The sequence below is a fragment of the Solanum pennellii genome, chromosome 3, assembly GCF_001406875.1.
Source record: "Solanum pennellii chromosome 3, SPENNV200".
Taxonomy (NCBI): Eukaryota; Viridiplantae; Streptophyta; class Magnoliopsida; order Solanales; family Solanaceae; genus Solanum; species Solanum pennellii.
In genome coordinates this window covers 51,093,455-51,112,177 of record NC_028639.1, presented here as the reverse complement: position 1 = coordinate 51,112,177, position 18,723 = coordinate 51,093,455, and the positions used below count along the sequence as shown (strand labels likewise).

General features: G+C 38.9%; 1 protein-coding gene across 1 annotated transcript; it reads left to right on the top strand.

Annotated features, from left to right (window-relative positions):
• The first annotated feature begins 4,357 nt into the window (after positions 1-4,357).
• LOC107013419 lies at positions 4,358-4,925 on the top strand. The gene is made up of 2 exons (XM_015213331.1): positions 4,358-4,475; positions 4,528-4,925. Exons 1-2 carry the CDS (start codon positions 4,358-4,360, stop codon positions 4,923-4,925), a joined length of 516 nt encoding a protein of 171 aa, XP_015068817.1.
• The last annotated feature ends 13,798 nt before the right edge of the window (positions 4,926-18,723 follow it).

The following is an 18,723-nucleotide window of genomic DNA, read 5'->3' as shown; positions in this document are numbered from 1 at the left end:
TATATATATATATATATATAAAGAACAAGAAAATTAAAAGAAATGAATCAAAAAGAAAAATTGCGGGATAAAAGTACAAAAGAAATTCAGGTTTCCAAGCAATCCATTGAGTTAATAATAGGATAACTTAGAAGAACTAGAAAAGAATTGATAGAAGAAGGTGAAGAAAAAGGAGTGCTGACATCCTAACAGTTTATGAGGATCTTTAGTCACTAATCCTAAATGATCATACCTCTGCACTCAGCCCTATTATACGCTTGATCTTGAGTAGGCTGAATCGAAGATTAATTGGAAAATAAGGGCAAACCTATGGGTGAAAACATGCATTTTGTTCCTTTTTCTAGGTGTAAGTGTTTTTCTGATCTTTAAATGATTAACTTATGTGTGTGAATCTGGAATCATTCTTTGTGTGAGGACATGTTGATACTGTTATTGAGCTTGAACTTTAATTATTAGCAAGTATTGTGAACAGGAGAATCTTTGGTAATGGTATTTTACAACTTGAATCTTTGAGTACATAATTCATTTTCGCAGGAATAGTTTGAGTCTTGTTGTGTATGTTCATAATTGAGTCTTTTGTAGATCTATTTTAGGCATCCTATTTGAACTACTCAACTTAAGTTTTACGTAAGGCAAAGAATATTTTTAAGTTGGGGGTGTTGATGAGTCCTCAAATTGGACTCAAAAAGGGCTTTATTTTCATATAAATAGTGTCCTCATATGTTTATTTTGTCTAAATATCATATGAAAACTCTCAAGTTTCAGGTATTTGAAGTTTTAGTGGAAGCATGGACACTTAGTTTTATGAAATATCTTAGAGATCAAAGAACATGCAATACGGAACTAAAAGTCTATGAAGGACGTTCAAGCTGAAGCCTGAGCTTTGCCAATTGCACTTGGCAAATCGCCGAGGTGAAGCACTCTACCCTTTGTTCCAGTACGCGACGCCATTAAGGAAGTAGACCATAAAAATATGAAAGAAGCAGTTGAGGTGTCTCGGATCAATAACGCCAAGCAGAGATATACTGCCCAATAATCCATGAAACAAACATGCTGAAGGCAAAGCACAAAAAGCGATGAACAAGAATAATGGTGAATCGTCGAGTCATTCGGCGATCTTGACTATCCCAACGAATGGTCTATTGTAGAATTTAATTTTAAAATTATTAATACTAGTGGTAGATGTTATTTTTAAAGGGCCGGTTCAATTTGTTTAACTTTAGTTTTTGTACTTTCTCTCAAGTTGGGAGAGGGTTTTGTGGGAGACATGAAGAAGGAATGGTTTCATTTTCCCCGAAATGGAAGTGGGTCTTCTCATTTCTTCTTGCTTTACTCATATTAAGGTTTACATTCTTATACCCACTCACACTCTCGAGTTGAGCGTTAGGATATGGGATTAGGCCTGACCCTCTCAGGCTGAACCTCATGTCGACCCACTATTTAGGCCATTAATCGCGGTCTTGGTATTACGACCTCCCTCTCGGGCCTACCGAAATCACATTTATGGCTTTGTATTTAAAATTACAAACTCATTAATTTTAACCACAACCACTAGGTGAAATCTCCCTTAAAATACATCTAACCTACCAGCAAGCAAGACCCAACAGTAATATCAACACATATTAGATAAATTACACCTAAAGAATGGGGTGTTCAGCCACACATCAAGCAATAACAAATTACACCTATAATGATAATGAAATCAGATTTGCATAAGACATTAAACCTTAATATGAGACAAGGAAGAAGAGAAGAGAAGACCCACTTCCAACTTGGGGAATATGAAACCTTCCTTCTTCAAGTCTCTCACAAAACCCTCTTCAAACTTATGAGAAAATTCAAAAACTAATGTTTTAAAAATTGAAAATTAATAATAATATTCGGCCTAAAATAACACTTGCAGATAGTATTTATAGCTTTCAGATTAATTTCTATGGCATACCATTCAACGAGGTTAGTCGCAATCGAAGAATGACTCAGCGATTCGCCCTTCTTCTTGTTCATCGTCTTTTGTACTTTGCCTTCAGCATATTTGTGTTCTGGATAAGCGGGCGGTATCTCTTATTTGCGGAATTGATCGACGACACGCCGACTGCTCCTTCATCTTCTTTTGATCCACTTCCTTCATGGCTTCGCATACTGGAACAAAGGGCGCAATGCTTGCGATTCGCCAAGTACGATTGGTGAAGCTCACGCTTCAGATTTTAAGTTCATTAAAGCATTTTTCTTTGTTATTGCACGTAAGTATTCATGATTCCTCTAAAACATCAAATACCTGAAACTTAAGAGTTTTCATTAGATATTGAGAAAAAATAAGAATTTGAAGACACTAGTTCTATCAAAATAAATCCCTTCATGAGTCCAATGTGTGGATGCGTCACTAAGCATCAACAAATGGACTCAAGTTCACAATGTTTTCTTTAATTGAAAGTTTAATTTCAACAAAATTATTTGAACATCCTCACATGAAATAAAGATTCCAAGCTCACACAAAGCTCATTAACTTTAAGAATTCGGAATTAGAAGCAACTCTTACTGTTTAAAAAACAAACACATACATGTTCATTTCTCATTGGGTTGGCCTTTTTTTTTTCAATAAACAAGATTAGGAGCTCATTCAAGATCACAAAGGTCTATCAAGGCTTGTAAAGAGGCTGAGGGTAATGGTATGATCATTTAGTCTTATTGACTTCAATCTTCATGAAGCATGTCCAGCATTTCATTCTTTCACCTTCTCTTACAACACTTTTTGATTCTCAAAAGTCACACCCCTTTTGTTAAGCACGGTTTATTGGATACCCCATTTCTTTCACTGATTTCACACACTTTATTTCAACAACATTTCTCTTTTTCAATCATTTTCATCTCTCTTTTCTTCATTTTTTTATTTATGGATGGGTTCCATCTTTTTCAACAATATCTTTCAAGGAGGGTTTTTCATCTATTTCGTCTCCCGTGACCAAGCCGACTCAGAAAACAGTTAAGTTTCAATGGTCTAAAGCTTTTGAGAAAAGCTTTCATGAGTTCAAAAAGAGGTTGACTACTGGTCCAATTTTGACTTTACTAGTGGGTACTCAATGTTTGTGGTGTAATATGATGCATCAAGAGTTGGTTTGGGTTGTGAGTTAATGCAAAATGGAAAGATTATATTTTATGTCTCCAGAAAGTTGATGATTCATAAGAAGAATTACCCAACCCATGACTTAAAGTTGAATGTTATAGTTTTTGCCTTGAATATGGTGTCACTACTTGTATGTTTTTCATGTTGACATATCCACCGCCCACAAGAGCTTACAATATGTGTTTACTCAGAAAGAACTTAGTCCCATATAGAGGAGGTGGTTATAATTACAAAAGGATTATTAAATGAGTATTCCTTACCACACAGGTAAGGCTAATGTGGTTCTTTTATGATTTAAGTAGGTTATCCACGGTAAGTACCGCCTATGTTGAGGAGGAGAAATTAGCCAAGGATTTGCACATGCTTGCACGTCTGGGAGTCATACTTATGGATTCCACACAAAGGGGGGATAGTGTTGACCAATGGGGCTGAGTCATCACTGGTGTTATAAGTAGAAGACAAGAAAGACCAGGACCCCATTTTTGTTGACTTGAAGTGAATGTTCATAAGAAAAGATTTTTGGCTTTTGAACAAGGGGGAGACAGTGTGCTGCAGTATCAAGGTTGGTTGTGTGTACCTAGGGTGGATTGACTTCAAGAGAGGATTATTGAGGAAGCTCATAGATCAAGATATTCCATTCATTTGGGTTCCACAAAGATTTATTGCGATTTGAGAGAGGTATATTTATTGGAAGGCATGAAGAACGGCATTGCTGAATTTGTTGAAAATGCCCAAATTGCCAACGAGTGAAAGTGGAACACCAAAGGCCTGGAGGGTTGGGTCAGAATGTACAACTTCCGGAATGGAACACGTAGATGACTAACATTGACTTCATCATAGGGTTTCTAGGGACTCGCAGACAGCCTGATTCGATTTGGGTGATTGTCGATAGAATGACAAAACCTCCCCGCTGAAGACCACCAATTCGGCAAAGGATTATGCAAAGGTATACATTCAGGAGGTGGTGAGACTTCATGGAGTCCCAGTTTCAATCATTTCAAATAGAGATGCACAATTTACTGCACAGTTTTTGAAGTCTTTCTAGAAAGGTTTAGGTTCAAAGGTGAACTTAAGAAATGCTTTTCATTCTCAGACGGATGGACAAGTGGAGCACACTATCCATACCTTAGAATATATGTTGAGATCTTGTGTGATTAATTTTTAGGGGAATTTGTATGATCACCTACCTCTCATTGATTTCGCTTCCATCAATAAGGTTACCATTCGAAGATCCAAATGGCTCCATATGAAGCTCTTATGGGAGAACAAGCAGATCTCCTATTAGGTAGTTTGAAGTGGGTGAACAAGGTTAATAGGACTAGAACTAGTTCATCAATCCATGGAGAAGGTGAAGGTGATAAAAGAGAGATTGAAAATGGCACAGAGTCGATAAAATTCTTATACAGATGTTAGGAGAAGCTCGTTGGAGTTTGAGGTAGATGTTTGGGTATATCTGAAAGTTTTAATGAAGGGTGTTATGAAGTTTGGTAAGAAGGGGAAACTTATTCCCTGGAATATTGTCCCTTATAGAATCTCCAAGGGAATTGGGACTGTAGCTTTTGAGTTGGATCTACAACAAGAGTTAGTAGCAATTCATCCAATGTTTCACATTTCTAAGTTGAATAAGTGTGTGGGTGATCCTTCATTTCTAGTACAAACTGATAATGTTGGTATTAAGGATAGATTATCTTATGAAGAGGTCCGTTTAGGATTTTTATATCATCAAGCTCTCAAGTTGAGAACAAAGGAAGTTGCATCAGTCAAGTTCCTTCTGAGGAACCAATTTGTTGATGAAGCAACTTAGGAAGCTAAAGAGTATATGAAGAATAAATACCCACATCTCTTTGAATACGGAGAGAATGAAAACCAAGGTACTAAATTCTCTTCTTACCACTTTATAAATTATGAGTGAGCATCCTATTACTTGCTTTTATTTGTTGAGTGTTAAACTTGAGGTTGTTATTCTTAGGTTAGAAAATGAAATCTCATTTGAGGATGAATTTTCCCAAGGGTGAGATATTGTAACATCTGTAGCTCATAATAGTCAAGAGTAAGCTAAGAAACAAATTTTTATCACTTTTGGAAAGAAAAAGAAAAACCTGGAACATTTACTAAGTTTAAAAAGTGAGTTTTGGATATTTTCAAACGGTCATAACTTCTAGATCACGATGAGTGAGAGTAAGTTCTTTATATGTTCCTTGGAAAGATATTTCCAACTGCGCCGAGTTTGCATGATTTCATATCTTAAGAGGAGATATGGCTTTCGGAAGTTGGGCTTTTGAAGTGAGGAAAGTCCAATATTGGATTTTAGTAAGGAAAACTTTCTTCTTACCCACATATTTCCTAATTTGAATTAAGGGTTTATTTGGTGTCAAAATAACTTTGAGGTTCAAGGTAGAAAGATTGTTTACACTTAGGGATTGGAGAAGAAAAAAGATAAGAAAGAAAAGGGAGAAAAGATCAAGAATTCACAAAAAACACCAAGATCTTCAAGTAGAATTCGTAGGGATTGAAACCTATTAAGGTATGTGAGATCTTTTTTGTTAGATTAATTCATCCGTACATCAATTTTCCTTAAGGTTGTAGTTTGGAGTTGTTCATATGATTTGAGGGAGTTCTTGTTAAATCTTGTTGAATCCCTTTTGGTTGAGTTGATTGAATACCCATTGATGTTGATTAGTAGTTTCGACGTTGTTGTTGAGTTAGATCTGTTGGGTAATTATAGCATTGATGATCCTAAAGGTTTGGGGATAGAACTATGGAAGTTTAGGCGTTTTAGGGTTAGAAACAAAGAGAAAAATTCGGCAGACGAACCTGGGAAAGTCAGCCGCATCGCGCCTGCAATACGCCATAACCTGTCTTCAATTATTGGGCATGGAGGGGGGCGCCACCAGTTCTCCAAAACCATCCCTCAGTCAACTAAGGCTGGCGTGGTGCACCAGCAGTACGCTCAGACCGCGATTTTTCGCTTAGTTTTCATAGTTTAGCCCTCTTAATTCCTTCCAAGGTACATTAACATCTTCAGATGATTTAAATTAATTCAGATGATTCCTAAACACCTAGAAATCATTAAAAAAACTCAATTCATAACCTTGAATCCACAATTCAGCTTAAGGAATGTTAAGATCAAAGTCGAGGAAGTTGAGATTCAAGTATAAAGTTAAGAAGTAAGTCAAGGTAAATTTCATAAAGGTTTTAAACAGTCCTATTTAAAAATTTTAACTTTGTTTAAAAACTCAAGCTTCAAGCTAAGTAAAGAGTTAAGTTGAAGTTATTTTCTTCAAAGGTCAATGGGGACTAAGTATTCCCAAAGAGACTTAAATGTTTTGAAATTTAAACTAGTACGGAAACATTGATTTCCAAGGATCCTTAGGGCGAGTTTTCAAAAAACAACTACAGCTTTCTAGAATAAGCAAGCAAGGAAACTATGATTTCCAAGATTGACTTGAGCTAAGTACCCTAAGATTCTAAAAAAAAAGCAAAGAAAGCGCTTTACAAAGAATACAGAGATATCTCGACCAAAGAGAAGTCGAGAAGAGGGGAATCCAGTTATATATTGAGCACTAATCTCAAAACCACTGAATCAACATGTTTTTAAAACATAATAGCCAATATATTTTTGGGAGTAGTATTGAGCACCGATATGGGGGAGAGATGAAACAACTCACAGTCACCATAAACCATGTAGCCACCATGAGTAGAAAAGGCTCATACTTTTTACATGACCCCTTTTGATAGTAGACTAGTGGATCCATTATGCAGTTCAGGTCTTATTCCTTTGGTCAGGTATAGGATGCGCTGGCAGCATAAGATAGTTCGATGTATCATCACTGTAGCTCTTAAGTGAGAGTTTTTGGTTAGAGAAACTCCCATAGAAGTTATTGTATTCTTATATACATAAGTTTACTTGTATTTTTGCATACATATCAAAGTTAATTCTATCCTTGCAAACATTCATAGTTTAGAACATTTTTACAGATAGCTTTTCTTTATATTGCATTTTCTTTTTAATTGTTCAATATTGAAATGAGTTAGTTATTCATGAGTTGAGCATAGCCAAGGTAAGTGTTCCTTTCTTACTCCTTTTCAAGATTAAGTGTTGTTAGCATTTCAACTCGCAAACTCGTACATTCAATGTACTAATGCCAGTTGACCTGCATCGTATTATGGTACAGACACATGTAACTAGGATCAGCATTCGGCGCACCGTTGATCCACTGAGCATCTCAGAGTTAATTGATCAGCCTCCCTTCATTCTGGAGGACATCTTTAGCTTTTAGTTAATTGATTTACTATTCAGTTGTTTGGATGATTGGGGTTCTGTCCAAACATCCATCCTTATTTTAGAGTCTTCATAGACAGATGGTAGTAGTTTTCTTAGTCCTTTCACTTGTAATTGACTAAGACTTTGGGTTGCCATTTTGGCTAATTATAACTTTTAAGTTATTCCCTTAAGTTATATCTTATGTTTAAGTCTTACGATGATTTAAGTAAGATAGGTCAAGGGTTCGCTTAAGGAGATCAATGGTCATTGGGTGCCGGCCATGTCCAGGGTGTAGGCTTGGGGCGTGACATTCGGATCTATGAATGACCCTAGACATATCGCCTTCAGGAATCGAAAGATGGTCTCATTCTGGAAAGGCATAATAGTGTTATTGATAAACTCGAACTAGTATTGAGAAGCTACATTCATGTCATTCTTCTCAATGTGTGCACCTGCCTTAATCCACTTCAGAGTAGCATCGAAGAGTAGGGGTGCCAACAAACACTTTAGATCCTCTAAGGTCCTCTTCTTGATCAAGTATGGGTAGTTGTGCGTGAAATCTAATAAATACCCTAGTTTTATATTAATATTTAAGCATCGACATTGTACTTTGTTTCCTCAGACAGATACGAAGTCAACAAGCTTAAAGGCACTTTCCATCTTCGTCCCCTTCGGCACCAACTTTTGAAGTCGAATAGAACTCACAAACCTATGTAGGAATATATAGGCCACGGGTTTTGGTGAAAACCTCAAACTTATGGAGCCTTAGATGTTCCACACTTTCAAATGTTTCTCCACCACATCGTCAATAGAAAACCTCTCTTCTCCTATTTTTTCCCCAATCCCTTGGCCTTTAGTCTTTTGAGAGACAATGGAGGAGGACCCTAAGCTGTTGGTGTCAGGACCAATGTCTGTACTGGAAAAGCATCTGGAGCTAGGAGAGGAGGATTAGGCATCAAATTAAATGGGATCGTAGAGGGATTACATAAAGATTTGGAAAGAAGCTTTGCTCTCCTTGCCTTCAAAAGTTGGTCATCTTCCGGTTTAGAGATGGAAGTCGGAGAATCATCCTTAGCTTCAATCTCGATGTCAGAGGTAGTAAGGTGTGTTCATATACCCCCTCTATCATAGGTCCCCTCAGCCGGTGTCAAATCAAGGGGCATCTTTCCCTTACCCTTACCTACCTTTGGAGGGAATTGGGTGATCAGAGCCCAGGGAATAGTCACTTTCTTATCAATAGAAATAGTCACTTAGGATCTAGCCATGTGTGCAAAACAATGTGGAAAACATTAGATGAAGTTATACAAAATTGTAGGAAAACAATTGCCTGAAGACTCGCTGAACTAATCGTCGAGTCGCCGAACCACTTTGGCGAGTCGAGTCAGGCTCGCCAAAAGTTCTTGAACAAAAATGCTAAAAAATCAAAGTTGTTCCGAGATGTCCACAGCCATTCGGCGAACTAGAATTGGTTCGCCAAAAGTTACAGGAATATTTCATATATTTGGGGTGCAAAAGGATGATCAAGATGTACTTTCAGCAAGTCACAAAGGGAACTCAATGAGCACAGACATATCGTCGAAAGCTACAGAAATTAAAATCAAATTTAGTAAAACTAAAGGGAGATCTAATGGATATTAGGAGAACCATTGAACCACTCAGCAAGCTCAACTCAACTCCCCCAATAGCCCAATGTGTCAATTTTGTACCCATACTTCAAAATTGAGCCCGCAGCCCATGAAAAAAAATTAAACACTTATTTAATGCAATTGACTCAAGACCCAAGCCCTCGAGGTAGTCAGCATTCCCCGATTTTGCAAAAATTGTCCAATTCACGTAGTTTGCCCATTATTATCGGGTGAATTCAACAATTATCATAATTTCAAACCAAGTACAGGAAAATAACAAGCTAACACTCGAGAATTCAATAATTAGGCAAATTATCATAATTTCAAACCAACTACATGAAAATAATGCCGCCCACATAATAAATCAACATTAATGATAGAAATACACCAGAAAACAAACATGCATTCAATTTCAACAAAATATTTATTTTGGGGATCGAAAAACCAACCTTGTATGCAGAAAAGATTGAAAATCTAGGAAGCAAACATATCCCTAATGTCCGCCCCGAGAAAAATATCCCAAGAAAAATGAGAAGAAAAGTACGATAATACAATAAATATATAGATGATAAGAGTACGGAAGTTAACAACTATGAAGGGAAATTATTTTTTAATTTAAAATTTTTTGGAATTTTCAAACTCTTCCATTCACGCGCCAGTCGGCGAAGTAAGTCGAGTTCGCCTATCCACTAGGTGATGCGCTGAGTTGTACTTTAGAGCACAAAGTTTTATAGAACCCCTAGTAAGCTGAATGGTTCCAATGGTGGTCCAAGTCGGGCTCGCCGACCTGTTTGGCAAGTCATCGACTTGACTTTTGGTTTGCGTAATTGCAATTTTCCCAAAATTTCAACTTTTTGACTTGCACATCCAATACATGTTATTCAAACAACAGAATAACAACATTAAACCTTCGGTTTTCTCCATAGAAGTGCCTCATTTAACGTTGTGACACGACATAGATATGTTTTCAAGGTTCATTTTTTGGGTTAACAAAGGTATGACTTGGACCCCCTTTTGTCCTAGGGTTCAAATGAGATAAAATTTGACCCATTTGTGTTTCCAATTGTTTAATGGAAACTGAGTGTGAGGTGAACATATAATTGAGTGTGGATTCGTCTTCTTTCATTTCTTTCAAAGAATTACCGACCCTTTCATCTTATAGTGAACACGTGCAAGCATGTCGTTTGTAAAGAAGTTCTTTAGGTCAGCCCTTTGCTCCTTAGGCTTTTGACATAGATGGGGTAGGATAGGATTACGGTCATTCCATCCTCTATCAGGATCTTGCCATCCATCATCTCTATTCCAACCCGAATTTCCACTCGGCCTTGGATAGCTCGGACGAAAACCTCTTATATGATTTAAAAGAAAGTTCACTTCCTCATTATATAGCGTCACAAAGTCGATTCCTCGGGGTTTACTCCACCATTACCAACCAAATTTACACGCTTCAACCTATTACCCATCATATCTTTTTCTAAGATATCTATCTAGGTCATCATTTTGTCCATATTTTGGTATCTGTCTTGGTCCTTCTTGATATGCTCTTTTGTCATTCTAAAGGTGAGAGGAGGCACTTGGTCCTCTAGAGTGTATCATTCTCATTTAATCTTTGTCATTCTATCAAGGATATAACATGCTACTTCGAATTTCTATTGCGTTATACCCTTAGAACGGGTTGATCAGCAGCACCTTGTTCACCGAGACAAGACTCCGATAGAATTGTTATAGTAACACATTGTTTTGAAGTTCATGATTCAGGAATTGAATTACAAACTTTTGAAATCTCAGCCATGTCTCATGGAATAGTTCACCCTCCAAGTATTTGAAACCTTGAATACTATCACTTAATGCCATCATCTTACAAGGAGGAAAGAACCTTACAAAGAAAGTTGTCGTAAGTTCATCCCAAGTAGGAATGGAGTTCCTCGGTAGATCACCTATCGACTTGGTAGATTCCCCCATCAAAGGAATGGGAATATTAGGAGACAGACTATTCTTGTGAGATGTTCTTGAACGATAATGGACAACTGATAACGCTCAAACTTACTTCTCAAATAAGAAGTAAAGCGGTCGTATCAAGTAAAGAACCCAACTAATGAGGTTGGGATCGTTCCCACGAGGAAAATAGTTCAGACATAACTTTAATCTATTATTACTATTATTTAGTCAATTATTTCCTTAGAAAACAAAAGACAATGCAAGGGGGGGGTTATTTCTAAATTAATGAAAATAACTAACTAAATTATAGTAAACAACTAACAGATTCAAATCTTGGAGTTTAATCAATTAATAGAAGTAACTAGGGTTTAAGTGTTCCCCACAGGTTCCTAACTTGATAATTCTAACTATAACAATTCTTTCCTAGTATCTTGCATGCAAAGCAATAAGTTATGTATTTCTAAATCCTTGGTACGACATCTAGAAAATTTCACTCCGCACCTTGGTCCGGCTACGTGTGTTGCTTTACTAACCCTTACCTTTACCTCATATTAAGCATTGTATTCGATATTTGACTAAGTTATTACCTTGTACCAATCAACACTAGCCTATTAGATAGTATACACTAAATCTATGTTGATAATTCTTTTCCTATTATCTACCTCCTTGGTCCGGCGAGTAGCATTAATCCGAGTTCTAACGTTGGCCATCCGTTAAAAAGAATTCTAAGCAAAAGAATTATCAATACATGCAAGACACTATTCTAGAATTGTTATTTTTAGTTAGATTTTACCTTATTATTCACCCATGGTTCCCACAACCCTAGTTATGCAGTTTAGTTACCCATAGTCATAACCACAATATTCATATATATAATTTAAGAATTCATGCACTTACTTCAATGAGAAAGAATAAAATCCAGAAGTTCACCTGATTAATCAACAAACGCACCAACAATCTATTCCAGAAAAAAGTGTCTCAATTACTGAAATTAATTGAGGACTAAAGATTCTCCAAAATTCTAACAATCAAAAAGTCTAATAACAAAGAGTCTAATATAACCAAGAGTCTAATCACAAAAACGAGGTTTTTCCAACTATTTATAAAAAAACAAAAACCTAATAAAAAAGGACTCTAATTGCTGAAAATCTATAAAAACGCGTCGGAGTTGACGGACCTCGTGACGGGCCATCGTGGTCATGACGGGCCGTCATGGCCTCCGTCATCCTATACTTTAAAAATCCTTCTGCTGCTTTCTTCATTACCCTCGATGAACAGGTATGATGGAGCGTTCTAAGCACGACGGTCTGTCGAGGGTCTCCATTCCATAATACTTAAACTTCTTGGAATTTGGATAATGGGACTACACTCTGATCATCACGACGAACCAGCAAGATTGACCGTCGTGGCTATGATGGTCCGTCATGAACTTCGTAATCCCACACTTAGGTCTGACTTCCCCATCTTCCTTCAGTAGCTTCACTACGATGCCACCTACGGACCGTCACAAGCTCCGTAGATGGTAAATTTTTGCATTTCTTGCTCAAAAACTTCCGTGTTCATCTTTGGACAGATTTCCAGCAAATAAAGAGAAACTTACATAAAAATCAATACAAAATGGCTTTTGGACACACACTAAACTTAAGAAAAAAGCATTAAAAATACCGTGAAAACATGGTATATCAACACCCTCAACTTAAATTCGTTGTTTGTCCTCAAGCGACGCACCACGCACTGACACCAATGCTCTTCAATTTCTCACCGAGGTGCTAATATTTCCGGTATTGCAACTAGTGTCCTCACTTCAAAACAACATCCTCATTTTTCACACAATGATTTCAGTTTGAGTATAAGGATTACATTTAAACACTCTCTCTGAGAATAAATTCACAACTCATTCATACATATTGCCATAAGCTTGCCCTTATTTTCACTACTTTAAGTTCGCCATACAACTCTTAGGATCACGATAGGACTTTCTTAGATTGTATCATAGGCTCAGGGTCAGGTAGGGTATATTTAGGTATACTTTAGTGAGTTTTTGCCCTCCTTGACATATTGGCTAAACATACCACTTCTTATCATTTTATTTCGCCCAATTTCTCATATTCTTTCACTTTGCTATTTTCCCTTCTTTCTTCATTTGTGTAAGTGACTCTCTCCTTTTCATGCTTATATTTATTGTATTATTTTTTTTATTTCACTTTTCTTTCAACTGGTTCTTGAGTCACTTTACTTTTGTTCTTTCTATCTCTTTGTTCTTTCGACCCCACTTTCTAGAGCATTCCTCATAAGAGCCACCCTCAACTCATGGCTTTGACATGAGTCAAAGTACACAATACCCAAAGTTGGGTCAGTTCCACGAAAAGGTTGTTTACTGCATTAGCCACCCTCAATAAGTTGAGGTGCACATGTCCAAGGAGGGACCAGGGACAACACATTATTCCCAAAAAAGATCATTTGGGGTGAAAAAGAAAGGTCTATTTTAAGCTCAAATCATTTGGATCAAAGAGGGGATTAATTTTATTCGTTTTTTTTTATTTAGGCTAAAAATTGGCTATATTGAAGAAGGGCCTATGATCCTTTCCTAATTGTTTATTACAACTTACTTTTAGCAGGACTAACCAGCCAAGTTCTAGCTTAGTACAAATAGTGGACTATTCAAATCTTCCTCACACTCACTTGACATCTCATTACTCTACCAGATTATCAGACACCTAGTTCGAATTTTATACTTAGGGTCATGCAGTGGTGTAACTCTATGTCATGCTTAGAGCCACACATTTATCAATTACTATGCCTAGTCATGCATCATTTTCATTACATCAGGATATCATTTTAGACATCATGCTTCAGAGTTAAACTATGTACACCAGATATAGACATGCCGGTTCAACAATAAAAATAATCAGTCTCTTGGGGAAAAAGAACACAGGCAAGAAAACCCCAAAAGAGGATCGTGAATTGGGCAACTCAGACTTCACCCTAGCACTCACATTCCATTTACCCCACCCCCAACAAAAAGATATGCCATTGTACCCAATGCATAAAAAAATTGAAATACGAGAGTGGTAGGTGAAGCAAACTTGGGGCGTAAAGCGCCGACGATCAGCAAGTTGGTGGGTGCGGTTCCCCGGAACCCACTACCTCTGTAGTCTTGACACCCTCAGTAGTGTCCTTATCAGCAACAGCCTTATCAGCAGTGACTCCCGCTATTGCCACATCTCTGGAGCTAGATGCCCCAAGAGCTGACTCTACAGCTGTGGCAGGTGCAGGGACTTCTGCGGACCCGGAGGCTTCCTCCGACCACAAAACTCCTAATGAACCAGACGCTCCTTCTTCATGCGTAGCTGATCCAGAAGGTGTGCCGGTCAGTGTGCGCTCCTCATCAGACTAGGAGGCAGTGACTAAGCCGAACGCCACCTTTTTGGGCGTATCTCTTGTTGCCCGTACAACTCGTGATGGAGTGGCAGTGCCTGGGGGCACGTACTTGGGATCATGCTCATCATCAAAGCCTATAACCAGTCGGGCAGACGGGGCGACAGACTTTGAATGCCCACGTGCATAAACTCGATCTTGTTTTGGTGTCATTAGAGATAGTTCTTGTAAAGAATCAATGTTAGTACTACAAGGATCAAACGATACAAGAAAAAAGGACACAAAATAAATATAAGAGCAAAGCTGTAATGACATCTCTGTAGTAACAGTGAAACACGACGGACCTGGTGATGGCTCGTCGTGAGTACGACGGACCGTCATGGGGTCCGTCATGTCTTACTTAGAACTATGTTTATGTGGAGACCCCTGAAGGAAAGTCTCTAACAGTTATGACAGATAAGCAGGACAGACCGTCGTGATAATGATGGTCCGTCGTTGATGTCTGTCGTGGGGCACTTAGAAAAAGTATGGAGACCCTTAGGAGAGGGGTCTCTGACCGTCATGATGGTTTGTGAAAGACGGACCGTCAAGGGTATGACGGTCCGTCGTAGATGTCCGTCAGAGGACACTTGGAAAAAAATGGAGACCCTTAGGACAATGGTCTCTGACTGTCATGACAGTTGTGCAGGACAGACCGTCGAGGGAATGACGGTCCGTCGTAGATGTCCGTTAGAGGACACTTAGAAAAAGTGGGAGATCCTTAGGAATAGGGTCTCTGACAACCAGAATGGTTGTGCAGGACGGACCGTCGCGGGTAAGGCGTTCCGTCGTAGATGTCCGTCAGAGGACACTTGGAAAATTGGGAGACCCTTAGGTCAAGGGTCTCTGACAACCAGAATGGTTGTGTAGGACGGACCGTCGTGGGTATGAAGGTCCGTCTTAGATGTTCGTCAGAGGACACTTAGAAAAAGTTGGAAACCCTGAGCAATAGGGTCTCTGACAACCAGAACGATTGTGCAGGACGGATTTTCATGGGAACGACGGTCCGTCGCATGTGTCCGTTGGTGGAAATTAGAGAAAATGAAAAGTGGGGTTTTAAAGCAGGCCCTATGACGGTTCGTCGTGGGTGCGATGGTCTGTAATCACGGTCTCGTTCTGTCATTCAGTGATAGAACTAAGGATGCCACATTCATGCTCTGTGACTCAAATGGAATACTTAGTGTTAACCTAAATGTTTATAACCCAAAAACCTAGTAAACTAGCAATGCTAAATCACCTATTTCTAGAGTTTTAATAAGGCAATTTCAGGATTCTCAACCTAGGTCAAACCAAATTGGGTCAAATAATGAAGACCCATCAACAAGAAATAGGCTAATACTAATTGAAAAACAAAAATACAATGTAAATGGTTGAAATAAGAGACACATACATGAGAACAGGAGAAAGACAAGCACGTGAGGCACTTGGTCAGCAAGAACAGAACCACAGCAGCACACTCCGACCAGTAGAGAGTAGATTTTAGGAATTGGGGAATTGGGGAAGTGATAAGTTGATAGAGAAGAGAGGTAGGAAGTTGGAAGTTTGAAAGAGAGGGACATGGGAGAAAAAGGGAAGGAAATGGGTGATATGAAGGGGTGGGGTATTTAAATGTTAACAATTTTTTAAAATACCCCCAGCCGGGTAGGGTTGGGTTCGCTGATTAACGACGCAATGAGTCCCCGTTGACGGTCCGTCTCAGATGCGACGATCCGTCATTGGTTCCGTCACGTGTGCCCTATTTTTGCAAATAACTGAAAGATCTACCTTGCACGACGTATTCATGCAACGGGTCCGTCGCGTGCTTGATGGTCCATCGATGTATCCGTCAGTGAGTATTGCAGAGTGCTTTTCTGCAGAATTTCCTGGTGATGTGCCTGCAAATTTAAACCCATTAGTAGAAAATGCTACCATTACTTGAAAGAAAACTATAAGTATTGGGTTGCCTCCCAACCAGCGCCTGATTTAACATCGCGGCACAACAGAGGACACTTGATTACTCAACATTCATCAAGATGGTATGTCTCAATCACTTCATTCGCTGATTCAGCATGCCCAAAGTAGAGTTTTAGTTGTTGTCCATTTACCTTTAACCGCACACCCTCCTTGGTTTCTAACTCAACTGCTCCATGAGGGAATAGTTGGGTAATCAAGTAAGGGCCAGTCCATTTGGACTTGAGCTTGCCCGAAAACAAACGCAACCTAGAGTTGTATAAAAGCACCAAATCCCCAACCATAAACTCTCGTTTTTCAATTTTTAGGTCATGGTTCTTCTTCATGTTTTCTTTGTAGGATATAGCAGATACCGATTGGAGCTACCACTCTGCCTCATGGACCTACAAATGTTGAAGGTCACTTCTTCATTGTTCAACCGAAATTTCATCTGCCCCTTTTCCATATCAACTAAGGCTCTACCCGTAGCGAGGAATGGCCTCCCAAGAGTAATAGGCATTTCAAAATCGACATACAATCAAGAATAACAAAATATGCTGGAAATATGAACGACTCCACTTTTACTAGAACATCGTGGAGTATCCCTATAGGCCTTTTTACTGTTCGATCGCCATCAGTAGCCGCATCGAAGTGGGCTTTGGGTCACCCAAACCCGAATTCTTGTAAATCTAGACGGGCATGAGATTTATGCTTGCCCCCAGATCACATAATGCTTTCCCAAAATGTAATGACCCAACTGTACAAGGAATAGTGAACGCACCAGGATCTTCTCTCTTTTGTACTAGAGATCTTGTAGCAATAGCACTATAGTGCTGCATTCTATCATAATCCTCGAAAGTGACCGATCTTTTCTTTGTAACTAGATCTTTCATAAACTTGGCATAACCGGGCATTTTTTCTAGAGCTTCTACCAAAGGGACATTGATAGAAAGTTGCTTCAACATTTTTATAAAACACCGATATTTACCATCCTTGGTCTTTTTCAGTAATCTTTGAGGAAAGGGGGTTGTGGTCTAGGCATGGGAGTTACCTTTGTAGTCACTTCAACATCTTTTCCTGTGTTATCTTCTACTTCACCACTAACCTCTACCACTTTATCATTATCCTTTCTCACCTTTTCCTCATTAGACGGCACAGGTGGGTCAATTGTTTGCTTACCACCCCGAGTAGTGATTGCCATACAGTGTCCATCATTTTTTTTGATTTTGGACAGTGTTGCTACAAAGAGTGCCCGGTTGCCGTGTGTTCACAGTCGCAGATTATTGGGCCATTTGCAACTCAATCTGCTTAATCGATATTGTATGTGTATCGACTTTCTGCCCAATACCCGCTAAATCACTCCTTAACTGTTTAATGTGCTCATCACTAGCATCGAACCTCCTCATCATTTTGTGCAACATATCCTCGACTCGAGCCATACTATCTCCACCATCCTTAGGAGTAACATCACGATTTTGAGGAGGGACATAGGGCCCATTCCTATCATTTCTGTTACCATAGTTACCCGTGTTAACGTTGTTGTTGCGGTTGTAGTTTCCATCTCGGACATAATGACCCTCACGATTATAGTTACCATAGATTCGACCTTCGTTTGCTTTACCTTGGCGCTAATTCTCATGATTTACGCCTTGGGCACTCGGTCGGAAACCCCCCGTCTGCTTGTTTACCGCATAGGAGTTCTCCCTATAATAGCATTCATCATTTGGTGGTGGTGGTTTAGACAAGTAGTTAGCTGCATTTATCTTTTCTGCACCCCAGTGACATGTTTTAATACAAACCCAAGCTTAGTTATCATCGGAGCCATCTCTTCACGAATCTCATCTGCGGCTGCGTTGTGAGTGGATTGCACTGTGAAGGTATTTCTTCCTATATCTGACTTCCTAGTACTCAAAGCAGTATTATTCCGGGAGATTTTCTCTAACTTTTCAGCAATCTCGGCATAAGGACACTCCCCATAAGAACCACCTGCTATAGTATCCAATACCGCTTTATTATTATCATCCTGTTTCCGATAGAAGTATTCCTTCAGTGACTCATCATCTATGCGGTGATTGGGGACGCTTCTCAAAAATGAGGTGAATCTATCCAAAGAACTACTAACTGACTCTCCTGGTAGTGCCACAAAGTTGTGCACTCTGTCTTTGTGGTTTAGTTTCTTTGAGATAGGGTAGTAACGTGCTAAGAAAACGTCCCTTAGTTGGTTTCAAGTGAAAATTGAGTTATAAGGGAGCTCAGTGAACCAAATAGCAGCCTCTCCCGTCAGTGAGAGAGGAAATACTCTTAGCCCTATTACATCCAAATCCAAATCAGGCCTCCCTATACAGCTTTTACATACTGCCCTTACCTTATATATATGGGCATGTGGATCCTCAGAAGGTAGCACTGGAAAAAAACATCTAGCAGTGAGC

What these genes read in the sequence shown, in the direction of transcription:
- LOC107013419 (XM_015213331.1), top strand. Translation starts at nt 4,358, where the DNA reads ATGGCTCCATATGAAGCTCTTATGGGAGAACAAGCAGATCTCCTATTA. An exon ending in AATCCATGGAGAAGGTGAAG is followed by an intron (nt 4,476 to 4,527) that starts GTGATAAAAGAG and finishes ATTCTTATACAG; the next exon opens with ATGTTAGGAGAAGCTCGTTG.